This window comes from Brachyhypopomus gauderio, chromosome 7 (genome assembly GCF_052324685.1).
Source record: "Brachyhypopomus gauderio isolate BG-103 chromosome 7, BGAUD_0.2, whole genome shotgun sequence".
NCBI classification, from domain to species: Eukaryota; Metazoa; Chordata; class Actinopteri; order Gymnotiformes; family Hypopomidae; genus Brachyhypopomus; species Brachyhypopomus gauderio.
The window spans coordinates 4,612,005-4,631,570 of record NC_135217.1 but is presented as its reverse complement, the minus strand read 5'-3'; the positions used below and the strand labels follow the sequence as shown (position 1 = coordinate 4,631,570).

Genomic DNA, 19,566 nt, shown 5'->3' with positions numbered 1-19,566 from the left:
GTCGCTGGCATATGACGTATAATCCTGGGTGGACTTATGGGTGGGCGGGCGTGTTGGCGGGTGGGCGGGCGTGTTGGCAGGCGGGCGGGCGTGTTGGTGGGCGTGGTAGAAGGTGGCAGGATGATTTGTGCGCTTGTAAAACACAGTGGCTACCACACAGCCGCATATCGTACTTCCCCAGCTACAGTGGCTACCATCTCCAGCTTTAACATAAAATTGCTTATGAGGGGAAAGTAGAAGAAGCTTTGTGCTCCCCCTGCTGGATAAAAGGGAGAAGTACAATTTAACTAACATTTTTTCTTTCCTTCTTCACTTACGTATTTCTACCTGCGTAAAGTGAATACAGAATGCCAAGTGAATTTAGGTCTATTCCCCTGTAGCCCTGTATTGACAGAGATGACTACCTAATGACCATCTTAATATCATTAGTGTCTTAGTATTGCGCTCAATACTGTTTGTGTACTACCTGACACGTCTCTGTATGGTCTGTTAGTTTAATTATTGTCTGTGTTCTGTAGAATATTGAAGTTGGTGATGGTCAGGGACCTTCTCTCTCTCTCTCTCTCTCTCTCTCTCTCTCTCTCTCAGCAACAACATGCAGTACGTCATCCTGTCCTACATGAAGCATCTTGGGGTAAAAGTGAAAGACTCTCGGGGGTTTGAACCTAAACCCAAGCGCATGAACATCCTGCCCAAATTCAAGGTAAGCTTCCTTCACTTTCCTACGCTGCTGATGGCCAGTTCCTGCTGGTTCTGGCCGGTTCTGGCTGCCCGTGCCCACATTCTGTTCTGTTCTCCACCAGCACAAACAGAGGACCACACGGGTGGAGAAGGATGGAGGTGGCGGTGGTGCGGGTGGTGCCGAGGAGAAGGTGAAAAAGCCTCGCTTCCCTAGCATCCTTGGCCGGCCCAGCAAGAACGACCCCGCCGCTCGTAAGCCACGCCCCCGTCCGGACACACCCCCATCAATTCTGAAAATAGTAACTGTGCTGAGTTCAGTTGCATTGTACTGTAATGAAGTTGGAGGATCAGAGGATTATGGTGGCAGCAGGTCTGAGATCAGCATCCTGCCCTGGTTGGGTTTTGAGGAAGTACCTGTCTGGGGTGACCAGGAGTTGAACATGACTTCTGTGCCGAACCCTTTCTTTAAATACACTACAGTTCACATCGTGAAATATTTCCCATCTCTTTGTGATTGTTGCTATTAATGAAGGGCTGATTGGTGAACCTCAGAAGCAGTGATCACCTCTGTGTCTGTCTCAGTCACCAAGGCCCTCGAGCAGAGCAAACCCCGCCCACAGAGGCAGCCCCCCCAGGCCGCCACAGGACCGGCCGAGCCCCCCGACCCGCTGCTGCTGCCGTCGTCCCGCGTTCGGGGGGTTGTCTCGCTTACCGCCTCCCCAGAACCCGCCCTGGTGGCCTCGCCACCCTTCAGCGCCCCCGCCGCCCAAGGGCCTGACGGTGGCCCCAGAGAGCCCGACACGGGTGAGACCAGCTCATCTTGCCCCTCGAATCTACCCCCCCCCCCCGTCCTGTCCGGATGGTTCACTCCTACAGTCACACCCACCCCTCCCCCCCATGCAGGTGGACCGCCCACCTCCGTGACGCAGAGGCTCGGCGAGGGAGCTCCCCCCGGCGAAGGCCAGGACTCCTCTTCCTCAGGCACGCTCTTTGACTTTAACTCCGGCGCTGTGGAACACCTTCAGGAGGAGGAGTCTGATACAGACAAGTAGGTTGGCCAATCACCATCCACAGAACAAAGGGACATCTCAGGCATTGGTTCGGGCATTCGGCTGACCTGTGGTGTGGTGTTCCTTGCAGGATCTTCGATGGAGGCACACCCCGGCCACTCAGGAGGTGAGCAGTGTCAGGCCGTGGAGGAGGAGGAGGGTGGAGGAAGGTGGAGTGGGCGTGAGAGATGATTGATGACGGAGCTCCTTTTGTTGTTGTTGACGGAGTGAAATGTGTTCAGTGTGTGTGTGTGTGTGTGAATAAACGGCGCAGCAGGACTCGTGTCTGTCCGCCAGCTGCCCTGTTGCACCGTTGAATGAAAACGATTGCTTGACGTATCGTGTGTGTGCGTGTGTGCGCGTGCGTACGCGCGTGTATGTGTGCGTGCGCGCGCGTGTGTGTGTGTGTGTATGTATGTGTGCGTGCGTGTGTATATGTATGTGTGCGTGCGCGTGTGTGTGTGTGTGTATATGTATGTGTGCGTGCGTGTGTGTGTGTGTGTGCGTGTGTGTGTGTGTGTGTGTATATGTATGTGTGCGTGTGTGTGTATATGTGCGTGTGTGTGTATATGTATGTGTGCGTGTGTGTGTATATGTATGTGTGCGTGTGTGTATATGTATGTGTGCGTGTGTGTGTATATGTATGTGTGCGTGTGTGTGTATATGTATGTGTGCGTGTGTGTATATGTGTGCGCGTGCGTGTGTGTGTGTGTAGTAAGATGGATCAGAGCGAGGTCCACAGTGAGGATGACCAGGTTGTGTGTGTATATGTGTGTGTGTGTGTGTGTGTGTGTGTGTGTGTGTGTGTGTGTAGTAAGATGGATCAGAGCGAGGTCCACAGTGAGGATGACCAGGTTGTGTGAATATATATGTGTGTGTGTGTGTGTGTGTGTGTGTGTGTGTGTAGTAAGATGGATCAGAGCGAGGTCCACAGTGAGGATGACCAGGTTGTGTGTATATATGTGTGTGTGTGTGTAGTAAGATGGATCAGAGCGAGGTCCACAGTGAGGATGACCAGGTTGTGTGAATATATGTGTGTGTGTGTGTGTGTGTGTGTGTGTGTGTGTGTGTGTGTGTGTGTAGTAAGATGGATCAGAGCGAGGTCCACAGTGAGGATGACCAGGTTGTGTGAATATATATGTGTGTGTGTGTGTGTGTGTGTGTGTGTGTGTGTGTGTGTGTGTGTGTGTGTGTGTGTGTGTGTGTAGTAAGATGGATCAGAGCGAGGTCCACAGTGAGGATGACCAGGTTGTGTGAATATATAGGTGTGTGTGTGTGTGTGTGTGTGTGTAGTAAGATGGATCAGAGCGAGGTCCACAGTGAGGATGACCAGGTTGTGTGTGTGTGTGTGTGTGTGTGTGTGTGTGTGTGTGTGTGTGTGTGTGTGTGTGTGTGTGTGTGTGTGTGTGTGTGTGTGTGTGTGTGTGTGTGTGTGTAGTAAGATGGATCAGAGCGAGGTCCACAGTGAGGATGACCAGGTTGTGTGTATATGTGTGTGTGTGTGTGTGTGTAGTAAGATGGATCAGAGCGAGGTCCACAGTGAGGATGACCAGGTTGTGTGTGTGTGTGTGTGTGTGTGTGTGTGTGTGTGTGTGTGTGTGTGTGTGTAGTAAGATGGATCAGAGCGAGGTCCACAGTGAGGATGACCAGGTTGTCGAGGTGGAGGCAGAACTGGACCCCCCCCACTGGCAGACGCTGGTCAGCAGGGACGTCCTCGACCTGCTGCCCCCCCACGAGATCAAGAGGCAGGAGGTCATTAACGGTCAGTACCTTGACCACGGGGTCACAGGGTTAGCACGCCGGCGGGACACAGGGGTCACAGGGTCAGCGTGCAGGCGGGGCACAGGGGTCACAGGGTCAGCGTGCAGGCGGGGCACAGGGGTCACAGGGTCAGCGCGCAGGCGGATCACAGGGTCAGCGTGCAGGCGGGGCACAGGGGTCACATGCGACAGGCCTTTCCACCCACTCCAACATGAATGTGCTGTTTCACAGATGTATAATGTGGACAGTAGTATAGATAAATGAAGTACTAGTAGGTGCGCCCAGACCTTTGATCAGCTGTGTGTGATTCACCAAACATCCGCGACTGCTGATAGCCACTCTTAGATCTCTAAGGCGTATCCATCATCCCCCCCAGAGCTCTTCTACACGGAGCGCGCCCATCTGCGTATGCTGAAGGTGCTGGACAACGTCTTCTACCAGAGGCTGAGCCGAGAGGCCATCCTGCCCGCCGCAGACGTGAAGAACATCTTCACCAACCTGGAGGAGATCGTCCTGCTCCACGGTAAGCCGCGCTCGGTTCAGGAGAGACGCTCGGAGGTGACGCACGTAAGCGCTGGCTGTTGCCATGGTGCAAGCTCTGTTGCTGTGGTGACCCGACTCTTGCCCTCTCCAGCGTCCATAATGGAGCAGATGGCGGCTGTTCGGAAGAAGAACGATGCAGCGGTCATAGACCTTATAGGAGACGACCTGCTGTCCTGGGTGAGGGAGTCCAGCCATCGCTGTGCAGTAATGTGACTAGTACTAGTGTAAATAAAGGCTGAAGTCACGTGTGTGTGTGTGTGTGTGTGTGTGTGTGTGTGTGTGTGTGTGTGTGTGTGTGTGTGTGTTGCTGTTTGCAGTTCAGCGGTGCAGAAGAAGAGAAGATCAAGCATGCGGCGGGCACCTTCTGCAGTAACCAGCCCTTCTCCCTCGAGCTCATCAAGAGCAGACAGAAGAAGGACCAGCGCTTCGCCTCCTTTGTGCAGGTCGGAGTCAGCGCGCGCACACACACACACACACACACGGTGCGCATTTGCGAGAAGAAAGGAGGCTGCTGAGTTAGCATAGTTAGCTCACATGTTAGCATAGTTAGCTCACATGTTAGCATAGTTAGCTCACATGTTAGCATAGTTAGCTCACATGTTAGCATAGTTAGCTCACGTGTTGGCATAGTTAGCTCACGTGTTGGCATAGTTAGCTCACGTGTTGGCATAGTTAGCTCACGTGTTGGCATAGTTAGCTCACGTGTTGGCATAGTTAGCTCACGTGTTGGCATAGTTAGCATAGTTAGCTCATGTGTTAGCATAGTTAGGTCACGTGTGCACGTGTTTCAATAGGCGGAGAATAACCGGCAGTGTTGGCGCCTCCAGTTGAAGGACATCATTCCTGTGTTAGCTCACATGTTAGCATAGTTAGCTCACGTGTTAGCATAGTTAGCTCACGTGTTGGCATAGTTAGCATAGTTAGCTCACATGTTAGCATAGTTAGCTCATGTGTTAGCATAGTTAGCTCATGTGTTAGCATAGTTAGCTCACGTGTGCACGCGTTTCAGGAGGCGGAGAGTAACCGGCAGTGTCGGTGCCTCCAGTTGAAGGACATCATTCCTGTGTTAGCTCACATGTTAGCATAGTTAGCTCATGTGTTGGCATAGTTAGCTCATGTGTTGGCATAGTTAGCTCACGTGTTGGCATAGTTAGCATAGTTAGCTCACATGTTAGCATAGTTAGCTCATGTGTTAGCATAGTTAGCTCACGTGTGCATGCGTTTCAGGAGGCGGAGAGTAACCGGCAGTGTCGGCGCCTCCAGTTGAAGGACATCATTCCTGTGGAAATGCAGAGGCTCACCAAATACCCCCTCCTGCTGGAGAACATCGCCAAATACACCGGTACCAAACCCCTCTAACTCCTCCCCCCGCCCCACCCCCAACACGCCCCCCTCGCTCCTGACCCGTCCCCTGCCAAACCCCAAGTTCACGTGTGCACGTTTCTCCTCAGGCGACGCAGAGGAGAAGAGTAAAGTGAAGCTCGCTGCCGAGTGTTGCCGGAACATTCTGAACCACGTGAACCAGGAAGTGAAGGAGGCTGAGAACAAACAGGTGAGCGCTTCTTTCCCCGCTGGGCTCGGGAGAAGACCACAGCCCTTTATAATTACGTGCCATCACTGAACAGAGCTTCACTGAGCCGCCCCTTTGGGTTTTGTGTTTGCTCCTCAGAGGTTGGAGGACTACCAGAGAAGGTTGGATCTCTCCTCGCTGAAGCAAAGCGAATATCCCATGATTGCTGAATTTAAGGCATGGCCCCTTTCCTTCCCTCGGCAGCTTGTGGGATGTTTTATTCAGATTAACGTTTCCTAACGAGCAGCTTGTGGGGTGTTTTATTCAGATTAACGTTTCCTAACGAGCAGCTTGTGGGGTGTTTTATTCAGATTAACGTTTCCTAACGAGCAGCTTGTGGGGTGTTTTATTCAGATTAACGTTTCCTAACGAGCAGCTTGTGGGGTGTTTTATTCAGATTAACGTTTCGTAACGAGCAGCTTGTGGGGTGTTTTATTCAGATTAACGTTTCCTAACAAGCAGCTTGTGGGGTGTTTTATTCAGATTAACGTTTCCTAACGAGCAGCTTGTGGGGTGTTTTATTCAGATTAATGTTTCCTAACGAGCAGCTTGTGGGGTGTTTTATTCAGATTAACGTTTCCTAACGAGCAGCTTGTGGGGTGTTTTATTCAGATTAACGTTTCCTAACGAGCAGCTTGTGGGGTGTTTTATTCAGATTAACGTTTCCTAACGAGCAGCTTGTGGGGTGTTTTATTCAGATTAACGTTTCCTAACGAGCAGCTTGTGGGGTGTTTTATTCAGATTAACGTTTCCTAACGAGCAGCTTGTGGGGTGTTTTATTCAGATTAACGTTTCCTAACGAGCAGCTTGTGGGGTGTTTTATTCAGATTAACGTTTCCTAACGAGCAGCTTGTGGGGTGTTTTATTCAGATTAACGTTTCCTAACGAGCAGCTTGTGGGGTGTTTTATTCAGATTAACGTTTCCTAACGAGCAGCTTGTGGGGTGTTTTATTCAGATTAACGTTTCGTAACGAGCAGCTTGTGGGGTGTTTTATTCAGATTAACGTTTCCTAACGAGCAGCTTGTGGGGTGTTTTATTCAGATTAACGTTTCCTAACGAGCAGCTTGTGGGGTGTTTTATTCAGATTAATGTTTCCTAACGAGCAGCTTGTGGGGTGTTTTATTCAGATTAATGTTTCCTAACGAGCAGCTTGTGGGGTGTTTTATTCAGATTAACGTTTCCTAACGAGCAGCTTGTGGGGTGTTTTATTCAGATTAACGTTTCCTAACGAGCAGCTTGTGGGGTGTTTTATTCAGATTAATGTTTCCTAACGAGCAGCTTGTGGGATGTTTTATTCAGATTAATGTTTCCTAACGAGCAGCTTGTGGGGTGTTTTATTCAGATTAACGTTTCCTAACGAGCAGCTTGTGGGGTGTTTTATTCAGATTAACGTTTCCTAATGAGCAGCTTGTGGGATGTTTTATTCAGATTAATGTTTCCTAACGAGCAGCTTGTGGGGTGTTTTATTCAGATTATCGTTTCCTAACGAGCATCTTGTTCCCCTGCAGAACCTCGACTTGACCAAGAGGAGGATGGTGCATGAAGGTCCGCTCTCTTGGAAAGTGAACAAGGACAAGACCATCGGTCAGCGTGCCTCAAGTTCTTCAAACCACACAAAACAGAATCCGTGACACTTAATTCGATTAAGTGTGTGTAAAGCTTATACGCAGATGAATGTTGAACGCAAAATCAGCTCCTTTACTGTGTGTGTGTGTGTGTGTGTGTGTGTGTGTCCGTTCAGAGCTGTACACACTCCTTCTGGAGGACATCCTGGTGCTCCTGCAGAGGCAGGACGAGAAGCTGATCCTGAAGTGTCACAGCAAGAACCTCGCAGGCTCTGCGGACACCAAGCACACCTTCAGCCCCATCATCAAGCTCAGCACGGTGCTGGTGCGCTCCGTGGCCACCGGTGAGGCCCGCCGCAAAAAAACCCCACCAGCGCCCCCAAAAGGAGTGGAATGGGAGTGCGCTCCACTCCGGGTTTTTGTTCTGTCCCAGTGCGTATGAGGTGCTGAAACAGGTCAAAGACCTGGACTGGCAGGGCTCCCAGAGGACTGGACTGCTTAGATGTTCTTGAGTGGAGATTAAAAGCTCATTTCTAATGTATCAAAGTGTTGCTCTTTGGAGAAATGCGATTTGTCAACAGGCCCCCCCTACGACATTAATGCCACGTTGTTCGCAATCCCAGCATCACTAAAGGCTTTCTGTGGGAACACTTGGGCTTATGGGTTTATCCCAAGGACCATGGCTGGGAGAGAGAGAGCCGAGCCAACTCACTGTTCTGGTGTGCTGTTTGCAGACAAAGACAACAAGTCCTTCTTTGTGCTGTCCATGTCGGACAACGGAGCGCAGATCTACGAGCTGATGGCCCAGACCGTGTCCGAGCAGAGGACGTAAGTGCAGCCGAGTGGGAACGGGGGGTGGAGGTGGGAGGTTGGAATGGGGGGGGGGGGGGTTGCCTGGAGACCAGAGCCTGGGTAGGATCAGAATTGCCAAAATCTAGGAATTGCCAGAGTAAAGTCTTAGCTTTACTCTGAGGAGATCAGTCATCCAGGATGTCAATAGAAAACTGTGGACATGAAGGCTATGAATTTGTATGACACATCCTTCACCCACAAACCTCCGATGTGTTCGACGGTTAAGAAAAGTCAGAAGGAGCCCTAATAGCTTGATCCCAAATCCCCGATCCCCTCCAACAGCTTCCAGACCCCATGGGCAGGGCAAGCGTATGTGGATCGTGTTATTTTTCATGGATGCAGTGAGAGATTCTGTGATACGCACTTTTGCTTCACTGTGGTTTCTGTGGTTGTCCAGGTGGCAGGACCTCATCACCCAAAGTGCAGACTGTATGAAGACCAAGCAGTTGAATATCATTCCTTTACCCCAGGCCGAGTGAGTTGGACCTGCTTACAATTCAGAATTAATACCAAGAGTGCAGTGATGGTATACGGAAGAATAAGCTGCCCTGAGCTAATGTAGTGTATTATGGTCAGGCCTCTGTAGCCTCTCTGCATTGTGATGTTTCTTTGATTGGTTGATTGACGTGGGGCCTCTCTACAGCGGTGAGCGAGATGCCGTGGAGATGATGAACACCAGCGTGCCGAAAATGAACAAAGATCCAGACCGCATCTCCACCGGGAGCACCCAGTCTCCAGGCATGTCCATTAGCATAACATCTCTATCCTAGCGTTACTGTGTTAGGTTTGGGTGAAGTAAATATGGCTTTGTGTTGCTGTCCTCCAGACAAAGACACCTCCTCATGCTCGGACGCCTTGCCAGATCGCACGACCGGAACCAACCCATTCGAGAGCAAGTCAGAGGATGAGGGCGAGGAGGAGAACTTGCCCCAGGGCCTCGAGGAGGAGGAAGAGGAAGATGATGAGGAGGCGTTCCTGGAGGCCACACTGGTCGACAGACTCTCATTCATGAAGCAGCGTTCGCGGCAACCCATCGCCATCGAGGAGAAGGACCTGGACACCACAGAGGAGCCTCCACTGAGGGCAGATGAAGCCCTCCAAACCTGTGAGTGCTCCATCTCTGAGAAGAGCACATGTTCTGAAAAGATTTAAGCTCCGGAGTCTTTTCTTACTGCTCTTTTAAACCTCTTTTAAACCACTCCCCCTCCTTCCCTGTATCAGTGGCCGCTCTGAAGCAGCTTCTGATCCATCACATGGCCACTCAGGAGGACGGAGACCGGAGTAGAGAGCAGGGCAAAGGGTCCAGGCCCGTCTCGGCGCCGAGCCCACAGGAGAGCGCTGCCCCCGGAGGCTCGGTGGAGAACGGAACAGACAGGACGGACGCTGCAGAGGTCAGGGAGGAGAGCCCTCAGGAGCAGCTGTCTGAAGGAAGAGGCTTCTTTGATGCTTCAGAGGACTACGGTGAGAAGATCAGTTGGTTTTGTTTGTTTTTGTTTGTTTGAATTTGGCTGAATTGCACATGCAAATCTGCACACACATAAAAAGGCTCCTGTAAAACAGGTGGGTAGGGGCAGGCAGGCTGGTTGTAATAAATTAAATATAGTCTTAAATTAAAAATTTTAAATTATAAATAAAAAAACAATTTTTTTTTTTTTTTTCAAAATTATAGTCTTATAATTAAATTATAGTCTCTTTGTTTTCCTCTTTCTCAGGCAGTTACATGGTGCTGGAGGGTTACGGGGGCTCAGGAGAGAGCAGTACTGATGATGACCCACAGGGCGGCGGCAGTGTTGAGCCCACATCTGCAGGGGACTCCAGCATCGACCTGAAGAAGCTCCTCTCCTCATCGTCCTCGCAGAGTGGAGGACCCAACCTCAGCCGGCAGGTCATGACCCACCTGCGTCTGCTCCAGGCCAACCTGCAACACCTGAAGGTGACCTGACCTCTGACCTGAATTTACCAGCACTTGACCTGTTGACTGATCACTGTAAAACCTCTTGGATTTTGCCTTGATTCAGTGGGCCTCATTTATCAGTTTTAGTAAAGATGTGCTTAAATGTTTTCGTAAATTAAACCGAAGAAAATATTTTCGCCTAATTTACAAACATGTCGGAAACGCCAATTTTCTTCGGATTCACATGCGTACATTGATAAATATCAGTCACCTGCGTATTCACGAGCGTGTTCACAACACATTTGATTTGCATAAAGTGACGCCCCCAAAAGACCATAAAAGGAAACGCACACCCGCCGAAATTGCCAAAATGACAGGGAAACGCAAGAAGAAAAGGAATTTCTCTGAGGTAGAAGTAATCTTAACTCAAGTGCACGCTAACCAGACATTTTTATTTAGTAGTGCAAGTACCGGAGTCACAGCACCTGAAAAGGCCAGGATTTGGAAAGAAGTCAGAGATCAAGTTAATAGTGTATCATCAGTCGTGCGGTATGAAGTATAAGTTAGAGTTTACAGCAAACATCACAGTCATTGCAAAATGTGGGGAAAAAATAAACTAAAACTGGAACAAACAAAAAAAGACTGAATTTGAGTTATACATGCCAAATTTACAGACGCATGATAAGGCGCTGATGTGCGTTGACTGCATCATTACTGGGGGCTTCGTTTAGAACCAGTGGTGGAATACGTTCATGGGGTACCACCCCCACATCCCGTGACCTTTTAGTTAGTGCGCTCTATCACACTGCGGGTACGGGATGTACTTCATTGTAGCGACAGTTCAGCCATTACCATTAAAGTATCAAATCCCATGGGGTACTTCCTTTTATAGAAACACACTATTAATTAAAATTATGTCTCTAATTGCATTAACCTAATGCATGGATATTTGTTAGACTAATGCTGTAGTAAGTTAAAAATCTGAAAAAATAGTATAATTGTAATTTTTATAATTATCTAAATATTAAATATGAATCGTGTGCATTTGATATTGTTTAAATTTTACCTTGTTTGTCTTATTAAAATAGTAGTAATTCAATTTTTAAAAGCCTTAATACAGAACAAAAACAAAATGTTCTTTTACGTAAAATATGCACATGTTCATGGGATGTCGTAGAATGCGATCTTTTTTCCGAACTAAATAAACTCTAAAAAACTTTCATGAATACCACATTTTTTGTGTAAACACTTTTACGAACTACTTACAAACAAATTTGTTAGTATTTAGCTTAATAAATGAGGCCCAGTGTGTGTAGTTAAATAGTACTGCATTGCAAGGGTAACATATAGGTCAGATTTTTCAATCAGATATCCTTCGTCACATATCAGTTAGCTGAAACATCGTCTTCATCAGTGTCATATTCATACTCCGTCGCTGGTCTTCAGTCTTGTTTTAATTCTCCTGTGTTCCCTGTTGTTAGGAAATAGAAACAAAATATAACAAACTTTGCCAAAGGCACCCAGAGGAAGCAGCTACCACCTTCGAAGAGAACAAAGGTACAGTCCTGCTGGACCTACTTTTTATTCTCTACATCCGCCATTTCGTATACATTTAACGCTCTTCCTTCTCCTTTTCACAGACAAAAGCTAGTGTTGCTGGAAGCAGAGACGTGGAATCGTCGGGAACGCCTTGACCGACACCACTATAAACGTGTATCCAGGCCTATGCACGGGCGATGAGGGAGACTGTCCCGCCCCTAGCCCCGCCCCTCTGCCCCACCCCTCAGAGCAACCTCCCGCTCTGTAAATGATGTCACAAAGCTGTTCCCTCATTGCCCTCCTCGTTCAGCCCGCTATTTATTGGAGTTTATTGGCTGTTGGGACAGGGCCCTGCCCCTTTCCTGCATGCATCAGCAGTCTTAACGCTCATGATGCAAGAAAAACACTGCTCGGTTACGACAGAATGGAAGAGAGAGGAGGATGGAGGGAAACACCATGGAAACCACAGCCTCAGCTGGCCCCTCCCTGTTCTACTGAGTTTTTCCATGTCAATAAAATGTCTGTTCGTGGGAAAGTGAACTGGTAGGCAGAAACACATCTTGTTACTTGCAGTTTATTACGGCCAATAAAATTAAAGCAGGCGTAGCTATGACTTTTTGTTAGGCTGTAGCTAAATTGAATGCGTGAAATGTCCTTCATAAGGACAACATAATACCACAGCCTGGTAGTTGATTCCTTATTGTTCGTGGATTTGAATGTTGTACAGTCGAGGAGCATGGCATGCGTTAATCACTCTGCATTAGGCCTGTGTGGCACTGAAAATGTCTAAAAGTGGACCACTAACTTCCAGAACTCAGGAGTCACGGATTCGGTCAACTATCGAGCTCCTCGAGCCCTCAGCCTATAGGGAAATGCTGTTATTCTTATCCAGCTGTTTGATGTAATTTCTCTCGGGCTAGTGCCTGTTGTGATGTTCTAGGGGGGAACCGTTCCATCTTTAAAAAGAAAAATAACAAACGGCAGCCATTCTGTCAGCTACCCCATGAAAAGCCGAGCTGTAAGAGGACTGTGTGGTGCTGCTGTTACTGGGTGCGAGGATGAAGCCAGTCTGGGGGTGCGGGCCCAGGCTCCAGTCCTGCGTGGACTCGGTGTGCTGTGCATCACACCTTGAAGCTCCTCACTTTGAAGTAATTTGAAGGGATTCTTCCTCTCCAACACGCTGAAGCCCATGTCTCCTCACCTAAGCTTTTTAAAGACTCTTACTCAACGCCGTCTGGGCACTGCCTGTCGTAATCTACAACGTTCTGTCGAATAAAGCTACTGAAGATCTCTATGGCATATCGCCCATGACCAAGAGAAACGAAGACTTGCTCCCCGTAGGCTGAAGCACTACATGGAGTTCAGACTAAAAGGAGAAGTCTTATTGGATGTGGCATAGAGGTTTTTTCTGGGAATTTGGGAATGAAGTTATATGAAGAGACAAAAAAATAAAAGCTTCAGAAAAGAATGCGAGACCCTAAAGGGTCTATTTTACGTGTAAAATTGTACAATTATGACCAACACTGCATCTCTTACAGAGACCTAATTCCTTGTTTTTGTTTCTTTTGCTTTATATATATCATATGAGTCATGTATTATTTTAACAGAAACTACTAAAAAGAAATAAACAAGTGAAAGGTATCCCTAAATATTAATGTAATCTGTATTTTTTGTGTAGAAGTTCATAAGGTATTATTTTATTATTGAGCACCAAGTCTTCAGATTTATATGAACAGCTTTTAAAATTCTGTTGAATTAGACTGAACTGGTATTGTTCAAAATGGAAAGGAATACTGCAGTGTTCATTTTATGTCCAATTTTGGAAGCGTGAGAAGTTGGGTTTCTCCCCCAAAGAACATTACAGGAACCACTTCATGTTGAAACTTTATTCAATAAACTGGAAACAACTGTATGAATTTGATCCCGGTCAAAACGTCTTTGCACATTCTTTCCACTTTAGGATGAAACTGGTACATAGAATTAGTCATGCACTGTTCTTCACACGCCCCACACACACACACAGCTGAAGGTAAAGAATTCTCAATATGAGAAAAGGAGACCGTTAGTATGACAAACTTTATAAGCAACTACACAGAGAGCTAAAGTTGACTAATAGTGCCCATGTTCGGGCCTAGCAGTGAGATGTTTCCAGAACACTTGGACCTGAATGCAAAATTTACATCTGCCAGGTTAGACATGCGAGTACAGGCCACATTTGTTTTGCTTTAAGTCTTACACTTGGAATCCATTTTCATAACAAGGACACCGCATATTTACACATCACATGAACGCTTGGCCAATCACAAGTCTCCGTTGGAGAGGTGATTGCGCTTCTCCAGAACCTTCCCTCCACCCTTCCTCTTCCTCCCGGTCTCCTCCTGTCTGAACTGGTGCCTAAATAGAACAAGCACAACGGTTTAATGGAGGCAGATGAAAGGGGCGGGGGTGGAGCCAGATGAAAGGGGCGGGGCAAGCCTCACCTGGACTGCCAACGACGGCCGCTGTTCCACACGCGCCCAAAGGATGGCAACCAATCAGCATCTGTGTTTGAGCCGTGGTCGAAGTTGGCCCCCACACGGTTGGCTGGGAGCTTTTTGAGCTTCTCTTGCTCTTCTGTGTCATGGAAGAGAGCGTGCATGAGAACGCCGACTGCTAACCACAACCCGACATCACTAATAACGACCAGCACCTAGCAGCTGCCAGTAACATCATGTCAAGTTTTTTTCCCCCATAACATTAGTGGTCATTACTCAAAACCTGTATCTAGTGTTGGTACCAGCCACTTCACATTGGTCCAAAGACATTTGTACCATTGGGAAGCAAGTTGGAGTTTAACTGTAGCCTGACCCACAAACAAGAAAAATGTGCCTACTGTGTTTAAGGAACTCTTGGAGGGAGGGGCCAATCTCCTGCTGGTTAGCCACGCCCTCTTCATCAGGCTCCACCAACAGCCAAGGAGGCATAGCTCCTACAGCAGAGCAGAACAACGCTCCAACTATCCATCAACATCCAGCCACAAACTCCACTATTAACCGCTGATCTTCACTCACCTGTGTGAACGTTCCCACTACCAGAGTCCTTGGTGAGGAGACAGCACGTTAGATTCACGGTGACCATGACAAAGCATCTGAACTCTAAACGTTAACGTCACGAGGAGTCCACAGAAGTTACCTGATGGCCAATGAAAGTGAGGCCATGTCCGAGCTCCGCCCACTGGCTCTGCAGGAACGGGTCCTCGTAGCTGGGGCCTGCCTGCTCCCTGGACTCACGTGAGCTACCTCCAAAGCTTCCTCCCACATCAGAACTCATGCTACTGAGATAGAAGAATCGTTACTCTGGTGGAAGTTCACAGCTGTGACCAAGAGAGAGCAGGTGTGGATCTCGTACCAGGCCGTCTGCTCCGAGACCTGCTGACCCTGTTCGGCGGCGTGTGGCAGCTCTGACTCCGGCTGGGTTTGATTCAGGAAACATCAACACCACTGACCCACACCTTTGCCATATCACTTAAAAAACTGAATCACTTAAGCTCACTTGGATAATTCTACCTCTACATGCAACCTATATGCATCTCTGACATTAAGAACGGTTCCAAACTGACACACAGCACTATTTTCAATCACGCCAATGGGAAGATGTGGATACTGTTGTCTCCTTCCAGGAAAACCAACCTCTATCAGAGACTGTAGGACCTCCAGCCTGTGCTTCTCCTGGGACCTGATGATCGCAGCTTGCTACAGAAAAACAAAATTACATGTACCGAAAACACTAGAACCACCTTTCTTTTCTCCAGGGCATTACAGCTTTGCTGATATTCCTCTCACAACCTTTACCTCTTTTATAAGCGTGTCCTCTTTCTCCTCATACTGATCTGCAGATTTGGCGACTTCTGCCTTAAACCTACAAGAACAATTTGCACATAGTGTTTCCAGGAGAAGAAACAGGGCACCACATGGTAACTCGACCCCTAAGGTAGGAGATTCAGGCCAAGCTGCGATACCTCTCGATCTCCTCCTCGGTGATGATGAACTTCTCCCTCAGCTTGGGCTCTGCTTTGTGTCTCCACCAGAACGCGTGAGTGTTGGTGCGGTGCTCTCGGCTGGAATCAAGCGGCACAACCATCTCGGTGAAGGATGATTTAAAAGAGAGGTTTGTTCAGCTGAAGAGCCGACAGGCAGGAGTCCAGACACTTACGTGCTCATGTGCTCCAGCAGACCTCCGTGCAGCACCGCGACGCTTCCGTCCGCCACGTCTCTCCGCACCTCCAGCCCGCAGCAGTAACACCAGAACCTGCTGTCGTGCTGCGAGAAGTCGAACTTGACCACCTGAGGTCGTTTAATGGACCGCCGGGCTTCCTTCACCTGTACTCGGTGATGAAACACCAACCACGTTAGATCCACCGGTACGAACCGGGAGACTGAAGCTCCTCCAGACATTAGAGATCATCTGATCTTCTACCACACTCCGCTCACCTTCTCCATGAATTTAACCAGAACCACTTTGAGTCTGCTCCGATGACTTTTCCCGTATATGTGTCCTTTTCCTGAGAAATCCGTCCGTCTACATACCGCACAATAAAAGGCTCCCATTTTATCTCCGGTCACTAATTTCTTTCCTTCTCAAGAACCATTTTTAAGACTCCAGAGTCACAAGCGCTTCACTGTAACGTTGTGTAATAAAGCGCCCTCGGAACCGCTACTGCCATCTGGTGGCTCGGATGAGATACCGGGAAAAAAAACAAACGACAAAGCGCAGCGACACAGTGGTTGATGCATGTATACATTTACTTTCAAAACATGCTTGGAGTATTTCCTCAAACACAACAGATAAAGGGAAACAATAACCACACAGAAAGAAAAATCAATATTCATAATGTTATCTTTCAGCCACTAGTGTGTGCTTTTCATTTTAAATTTCTCCCAGGCTCCAGAGAGAGATTACAACTTAAACAGTGCTTGAATCATATCTGTAAAGAAGAACAACAAACAAGACAAGAAAAACAATGTAAAATTACTATGGTTTCCTTCCCCAGTACCTACAGTAGCTTGTACATTTCCATAGACACTCAGTAAAGAAAAGGACACAGTCCTGAAGCACTCTTAGCTGTTTGGAGGCATTCCTGGGCCATAAACAAGCCTCTCCACACACACCCTGCGCTGGGCGCCTCACCTGGGAAGCTCATACTCCTCTTCAACATCCTTAAGGAGTCCCCGGTGAGTGTATGGATCTCGTTCCTCAGTCTTCTCCGGCCATCCAGGGTCAGGTGCCACAGGCACGACTTCCTCTTACCCTCCCCGGTCACCTGCTGCGGGGTCTTCTTGAAGCTCTCGCTGAAGCACAGGTTGTGGCGGATGGTGTTTTTCCAGCCGTCGGGAGCCGTTAGAAAGAAAGGGAAATGCTCTCTGGGGAAACACGAGAACCAACCATGTCTGAGAGGTCCATGATCGATGGTCATCTAAAGACCTTGGTTAGAAACACCAATAAAAATAAGATTGTTGGAGAAATTACTCGTGCCCTCTCACACAGACTTTAAATGCATGTTGCTGGCTAACATTTACTTAATAATCTGTTCCATTTTGCACTGGTTCACATCTTTGTAGATATCCAACTAATCCATGTTTTTATCCCATTTCAGGTCCCAGAACACAAGAGTTGTCCGTTATCTAGTTTTGGATGTGTGGGGAGTTACAACAGGAGAAGAAAAAAACCAAATAAAGGCAAGCTTTGGGTCTTTATAGACCAACTCAACAAATCTACCAACATTTGAGTGACTGCAAAATCACAGTTGAAACACAGTTGAACGTCCTGCGTTCACCTGGTAAAGTTGTAGATCTGCTGGACGTTCAGGCTGCCCGTGCGGCTGCTGCTCAGCGCCATGGCGATCAGGATGCAGTAGTTGACGGGCGGCCGAGGCCACGCCCCGTTCTTCAGGTTGCGACAGTCCTGCAGGGCCCGCTGCAGCCTCCTGCTCTGGGCCAGGCCCAGCCTCCGGGGGGAGGGGCCTGAAGGCGCGCGACTCTTCCGCGCGCTCTTCACCTTGCGGCAGACGGGCATGTCCACCGAGGACGCGTCGTCGTCGGTGAGCTTGAGTGACAGGAGAGGGGGCGGGGTTTATGATCACAACACCAATCCACTCCAAGAAAGATCTCACCACATTTACTTCGTGCTCCATCAACATCACTCTTATAAAAGACAATTTAATAAATACATAGATAATATTACTAGGACAGGATCACCCCACTGCCCTGGCCCCTCTCACCACCCCGAATTCTCCCCTGCTGTGGCTGTATCTCCACAGCCCTGAACTACAATTACTGACCCTCAAGAAGTCTAGGACTCTTAAGAATAAGAATTAATAGATACATGCATAGATAACATGTATATAAACACACACAAAGATGAGAATTATTAAATAATTCCCATCACTTCTTTATGTATCTCTCTAATTATTGTCACGGTGACCAGCGTCAGCCAGAGGAGGATGATGGTTCCTCTACAACCCCACCCCACCCAGAGAGATGGTTCTTCTCGAGGTGTCTTCCTCATGCTCTTGGGGAGTTTCCCCATGCCACCATCACCCTGAACTTGCTCACTTGGGGCTTTAACTCAGACACTTGTAAAGCTGCTTTGTGACAACTGTTGTAAAAAGCACTATATAAATACATTTTAATTTGATTTGACATTATGGCAGTTAGCAGATCAATTTTATAAAACTGATAGGAAACCAGTTTGATTGTGAGTGAAGGTGCTCAGTAAAGGATGGAAGCTACTTAAACAAGGTTTAAAGAGAATGCAAGACCAGAGGGGTATTTCACAAATCAGGACCCCCACTCAGCCAGATAACTGTGCCAAAATCCAAATCTGGTCCCATAGTGCAAACAAGAGATATTACCATTAAAAATTTATTACTTTTGGCACAAAGTTACTTAGTTTTCAGAGAAATTCTGCTTTGACACACCCTCTTTAGTTGTAGACTAAAGGGGCCCATCACCAAAGAAGCACTGGTTTGTTTACAGGGTCTCACCTGGTATTCACTGGAGAGAGATGTTTCATGCACCAACTCATCTAGCCAGGTTTCACCAGAAAAGGGATGAAGGTGCAGGTTTTGCACAGGTGCTGAGGTCAGACCTACGACAGGTGGGTCTGCTGACACTCGGAGAGGTGGCTTATTTGCATGTTGGGGGTATTTTATAGGGCAAGCTTTATTAGGGTTTACCATCAACCACAGATTTGGATGGATAATAGAGTCTGCAAGTCAAACGTTAAACAAAGATGAAGGTTAGATGTAAAGGTATTTCACATCAAAATGAGGAAACGTTTGCGCAGTTCAAGCACACCTTCGCATTCATCAGGTCCTTGGTGCGGGGAGTCTGTGCCTAGTGTTCTTCTGGAGATCCTCGAATAACGCCACTGTGCCAAATATTGGTCATTTTGCTTTTCGTCTGTTGAACGGGTTAGACGTTCACCTGTCAGACACGACGGTGGTCGAACATGTTTATTCTAAGTGTCATGTACCTTGTACCTTGGAAGAACTGATCAGTCGTTGTCGTCAGTTTAATATCTTCATTCATATCCCAGTCGTGCAACCCCGTAGTTAAATGAAGATCGAAAAATCTCTCTTTTGCGTGAAGATTTAGAAACATGTCGCCGACTGTGTAATCTTAGGTTATAAGTTATGGAAAATTGCTATTTCATTACAACATTTAATGCCCGTCCTGTTTGAACTGGGAAATAAAAACGGTTGATGGTGTGTTCACGTCGTGGTAACAGGTGATTGCAATTAAAGCATTTCGATCATAAAATAGAAGTAATCACCCCCCCCCCCCCCCCCCCTTCCCCCGTAACCTGTAACTTAATAACTTTATAATAGGCTTGGATAGTTTTGTTTCGGGAACATCTTTATTCAAAAATCAATACAAAACTAATTAACCAGCTGAGTTACATTAATTGACCATCGAGCATACCGGGCACGCAATAACAAAACTGGGGTGGGTTTCCCGAAACGTTCGTAGCGCTAAGTACTTCGTAACCTCGTACTTAGCCCTACGAACGTTTCGGGAAACCCACCCCTGACCAGTTCGAAGAAATACAATTCTCGTTCACGTTATACAAAA

At 47.8% G+C, this 19,566-nt stretch overlaps 3 protein-coding genes across 7 annotated transcripts in view; 1 reads left to right on the top strand and 2 right to left on the bottom strand.

Annotated features, from left to right (window-relative positions):
• The window catches only part of arhgef12b (Rho guanine nucleotide exchange factor (GEF) 12b), a 49,463-nt gene extending 36,087 nt beyond the window's left edge, over positions 1–13,376 (top strand). For all 4 annotated transcript variants that reach the window (XM_077011073.1, XM_077011071.1, XM_077011075.1 and 1 more), the window contains 22 exons: positions 589–703; positions 804–933; positions 1,264–1,485; positions 1,585–1,729; positions 1,822–1,857; positions 3,341–3,492; positions 3,868–4,014; positions 4,126–4,211; positions 4,352–4,477; positions 5,262–5,376; positions 5,486–5,586; positions 5,704–5,781; positions 7,114–7,189; positions 7,347–7,514; positions 7,905–7,998; positions 8,420–8,497; positions 8,666–8,760; positions 8,849–9,127; positions 9,244–9,483; positions 9,735–9,955; positions 11,398–11,473; positions 11,557–13,376. In XM_077011073.1, the coding sequence (XP_076867188.1) occupies positions 589–703; positions 804–933; positions 1,264–1,485; positions 1,585–1,729; positions 1,822–1,857; positions 3,341–3,492; positions 3,868–4,014; positions 4,126–4,211; positions 4,352–4,477; positions 5,262–5,376; positions 5,486–5,586; positions 5,704–5,781; positions 7,114–7,189; positions 7,347–7,514; positions 7,905–7,998; positions 8,420–8,497; positions 8,666–8,760; positions 8,849–9,127; positions 9,244–9,483; positions 9,735–9,955; positions 11,398–11,473; positions 11,557–11,567 (2,791 nt within the window). In that variant the 3' untranslated portion in view covers positions 11,568–13,376. The remainder of the gene's footprint in view (positions 1–588; positions 704–803; positions 934–1,263; positions 1,486–1,584; positions 1,730–1,821; positions 1,858–3,340; positions 3,493–3,867; positions 4,015–4,125; positions 4,212–4,351; positions 4,478–5,261; positions 5,377–5,485; positions 5,587–5,703; positions 5,782–7,113; positions 7,190–7,346; positions 7,515–7,904; positions 7,999–8,419; positions 8,498–8,665; positions 8,761–8,848; positions 9,128–9,243; positions 9,484–9,734; positions 9,956–11,397; positions 11,474–11,556) is intronic.
• On the bottom strand, positions 13,327–16,156 carry cenatac (centrosomal AT-AC splicing factor). Of its 2 annotated transcripts, none has more exons than XM_077011076.1 (11): positions 15,925–16,156; positions 15,647–15,813; positions 15,453–15,551; positions 15,286–15,352; positions 15,124–15,186; positions 14,843–14,904; positions 14,627–14,768; positions 14,506–14,533; positions 14,328–14,423; positions 13,936–14,068; positions 13,327–13,849 (listed from the first exon to the last, which is right to left on the bottom strand). In XM_077011076.1, exons 1-11 carry the CDS (start codon positions 16,039–16,041, stop codon positions 13,756–13,758), a joined length of 1,068 nt encoding a protein of 355 aa, XP_076867191.1. In that variant the 5' UTR covers positions 16,042–16,156; the 3' UTR covers positions 13,327–13,755. The 2 variants fall into 2 exon arrangements, with proteins under 2 accessions (XP_076867191.1, XP_076867192.1); XM_077011077.1 differs by having other exon boundaries at positions 14,627–14,765.
• Positions 16,157–16,260: 104 nt separating this feature from the next.
• foxr1 (forkhead box R1) lies at positions 16,261–19,204 on the bottom strand. The gene is made up of 6 exons (XM_077011078.1): positions 18,975–19,204; positions 18,790–18,894; positions 18,477–18,700; positions 17,268–17,536; positions 16,622–16,854; positions 16,261–16,418 (listed from the first exon to the last, which is right to left on the bottom strand). The coding sequence occupies exons 1-6, from the start codon at positions 19,093–19,095 to the stop codon at positions 16,390–16,392; spliced, it is 981 nt and encodes a 326-aa protein (XP_076867193.1). The 5' UTR covers positions 19,096–19,204; the 3' UTR covers positions 16,261–16,389.
• Positions 19,205–19,566: the final 362 nt, after the last annotated feature.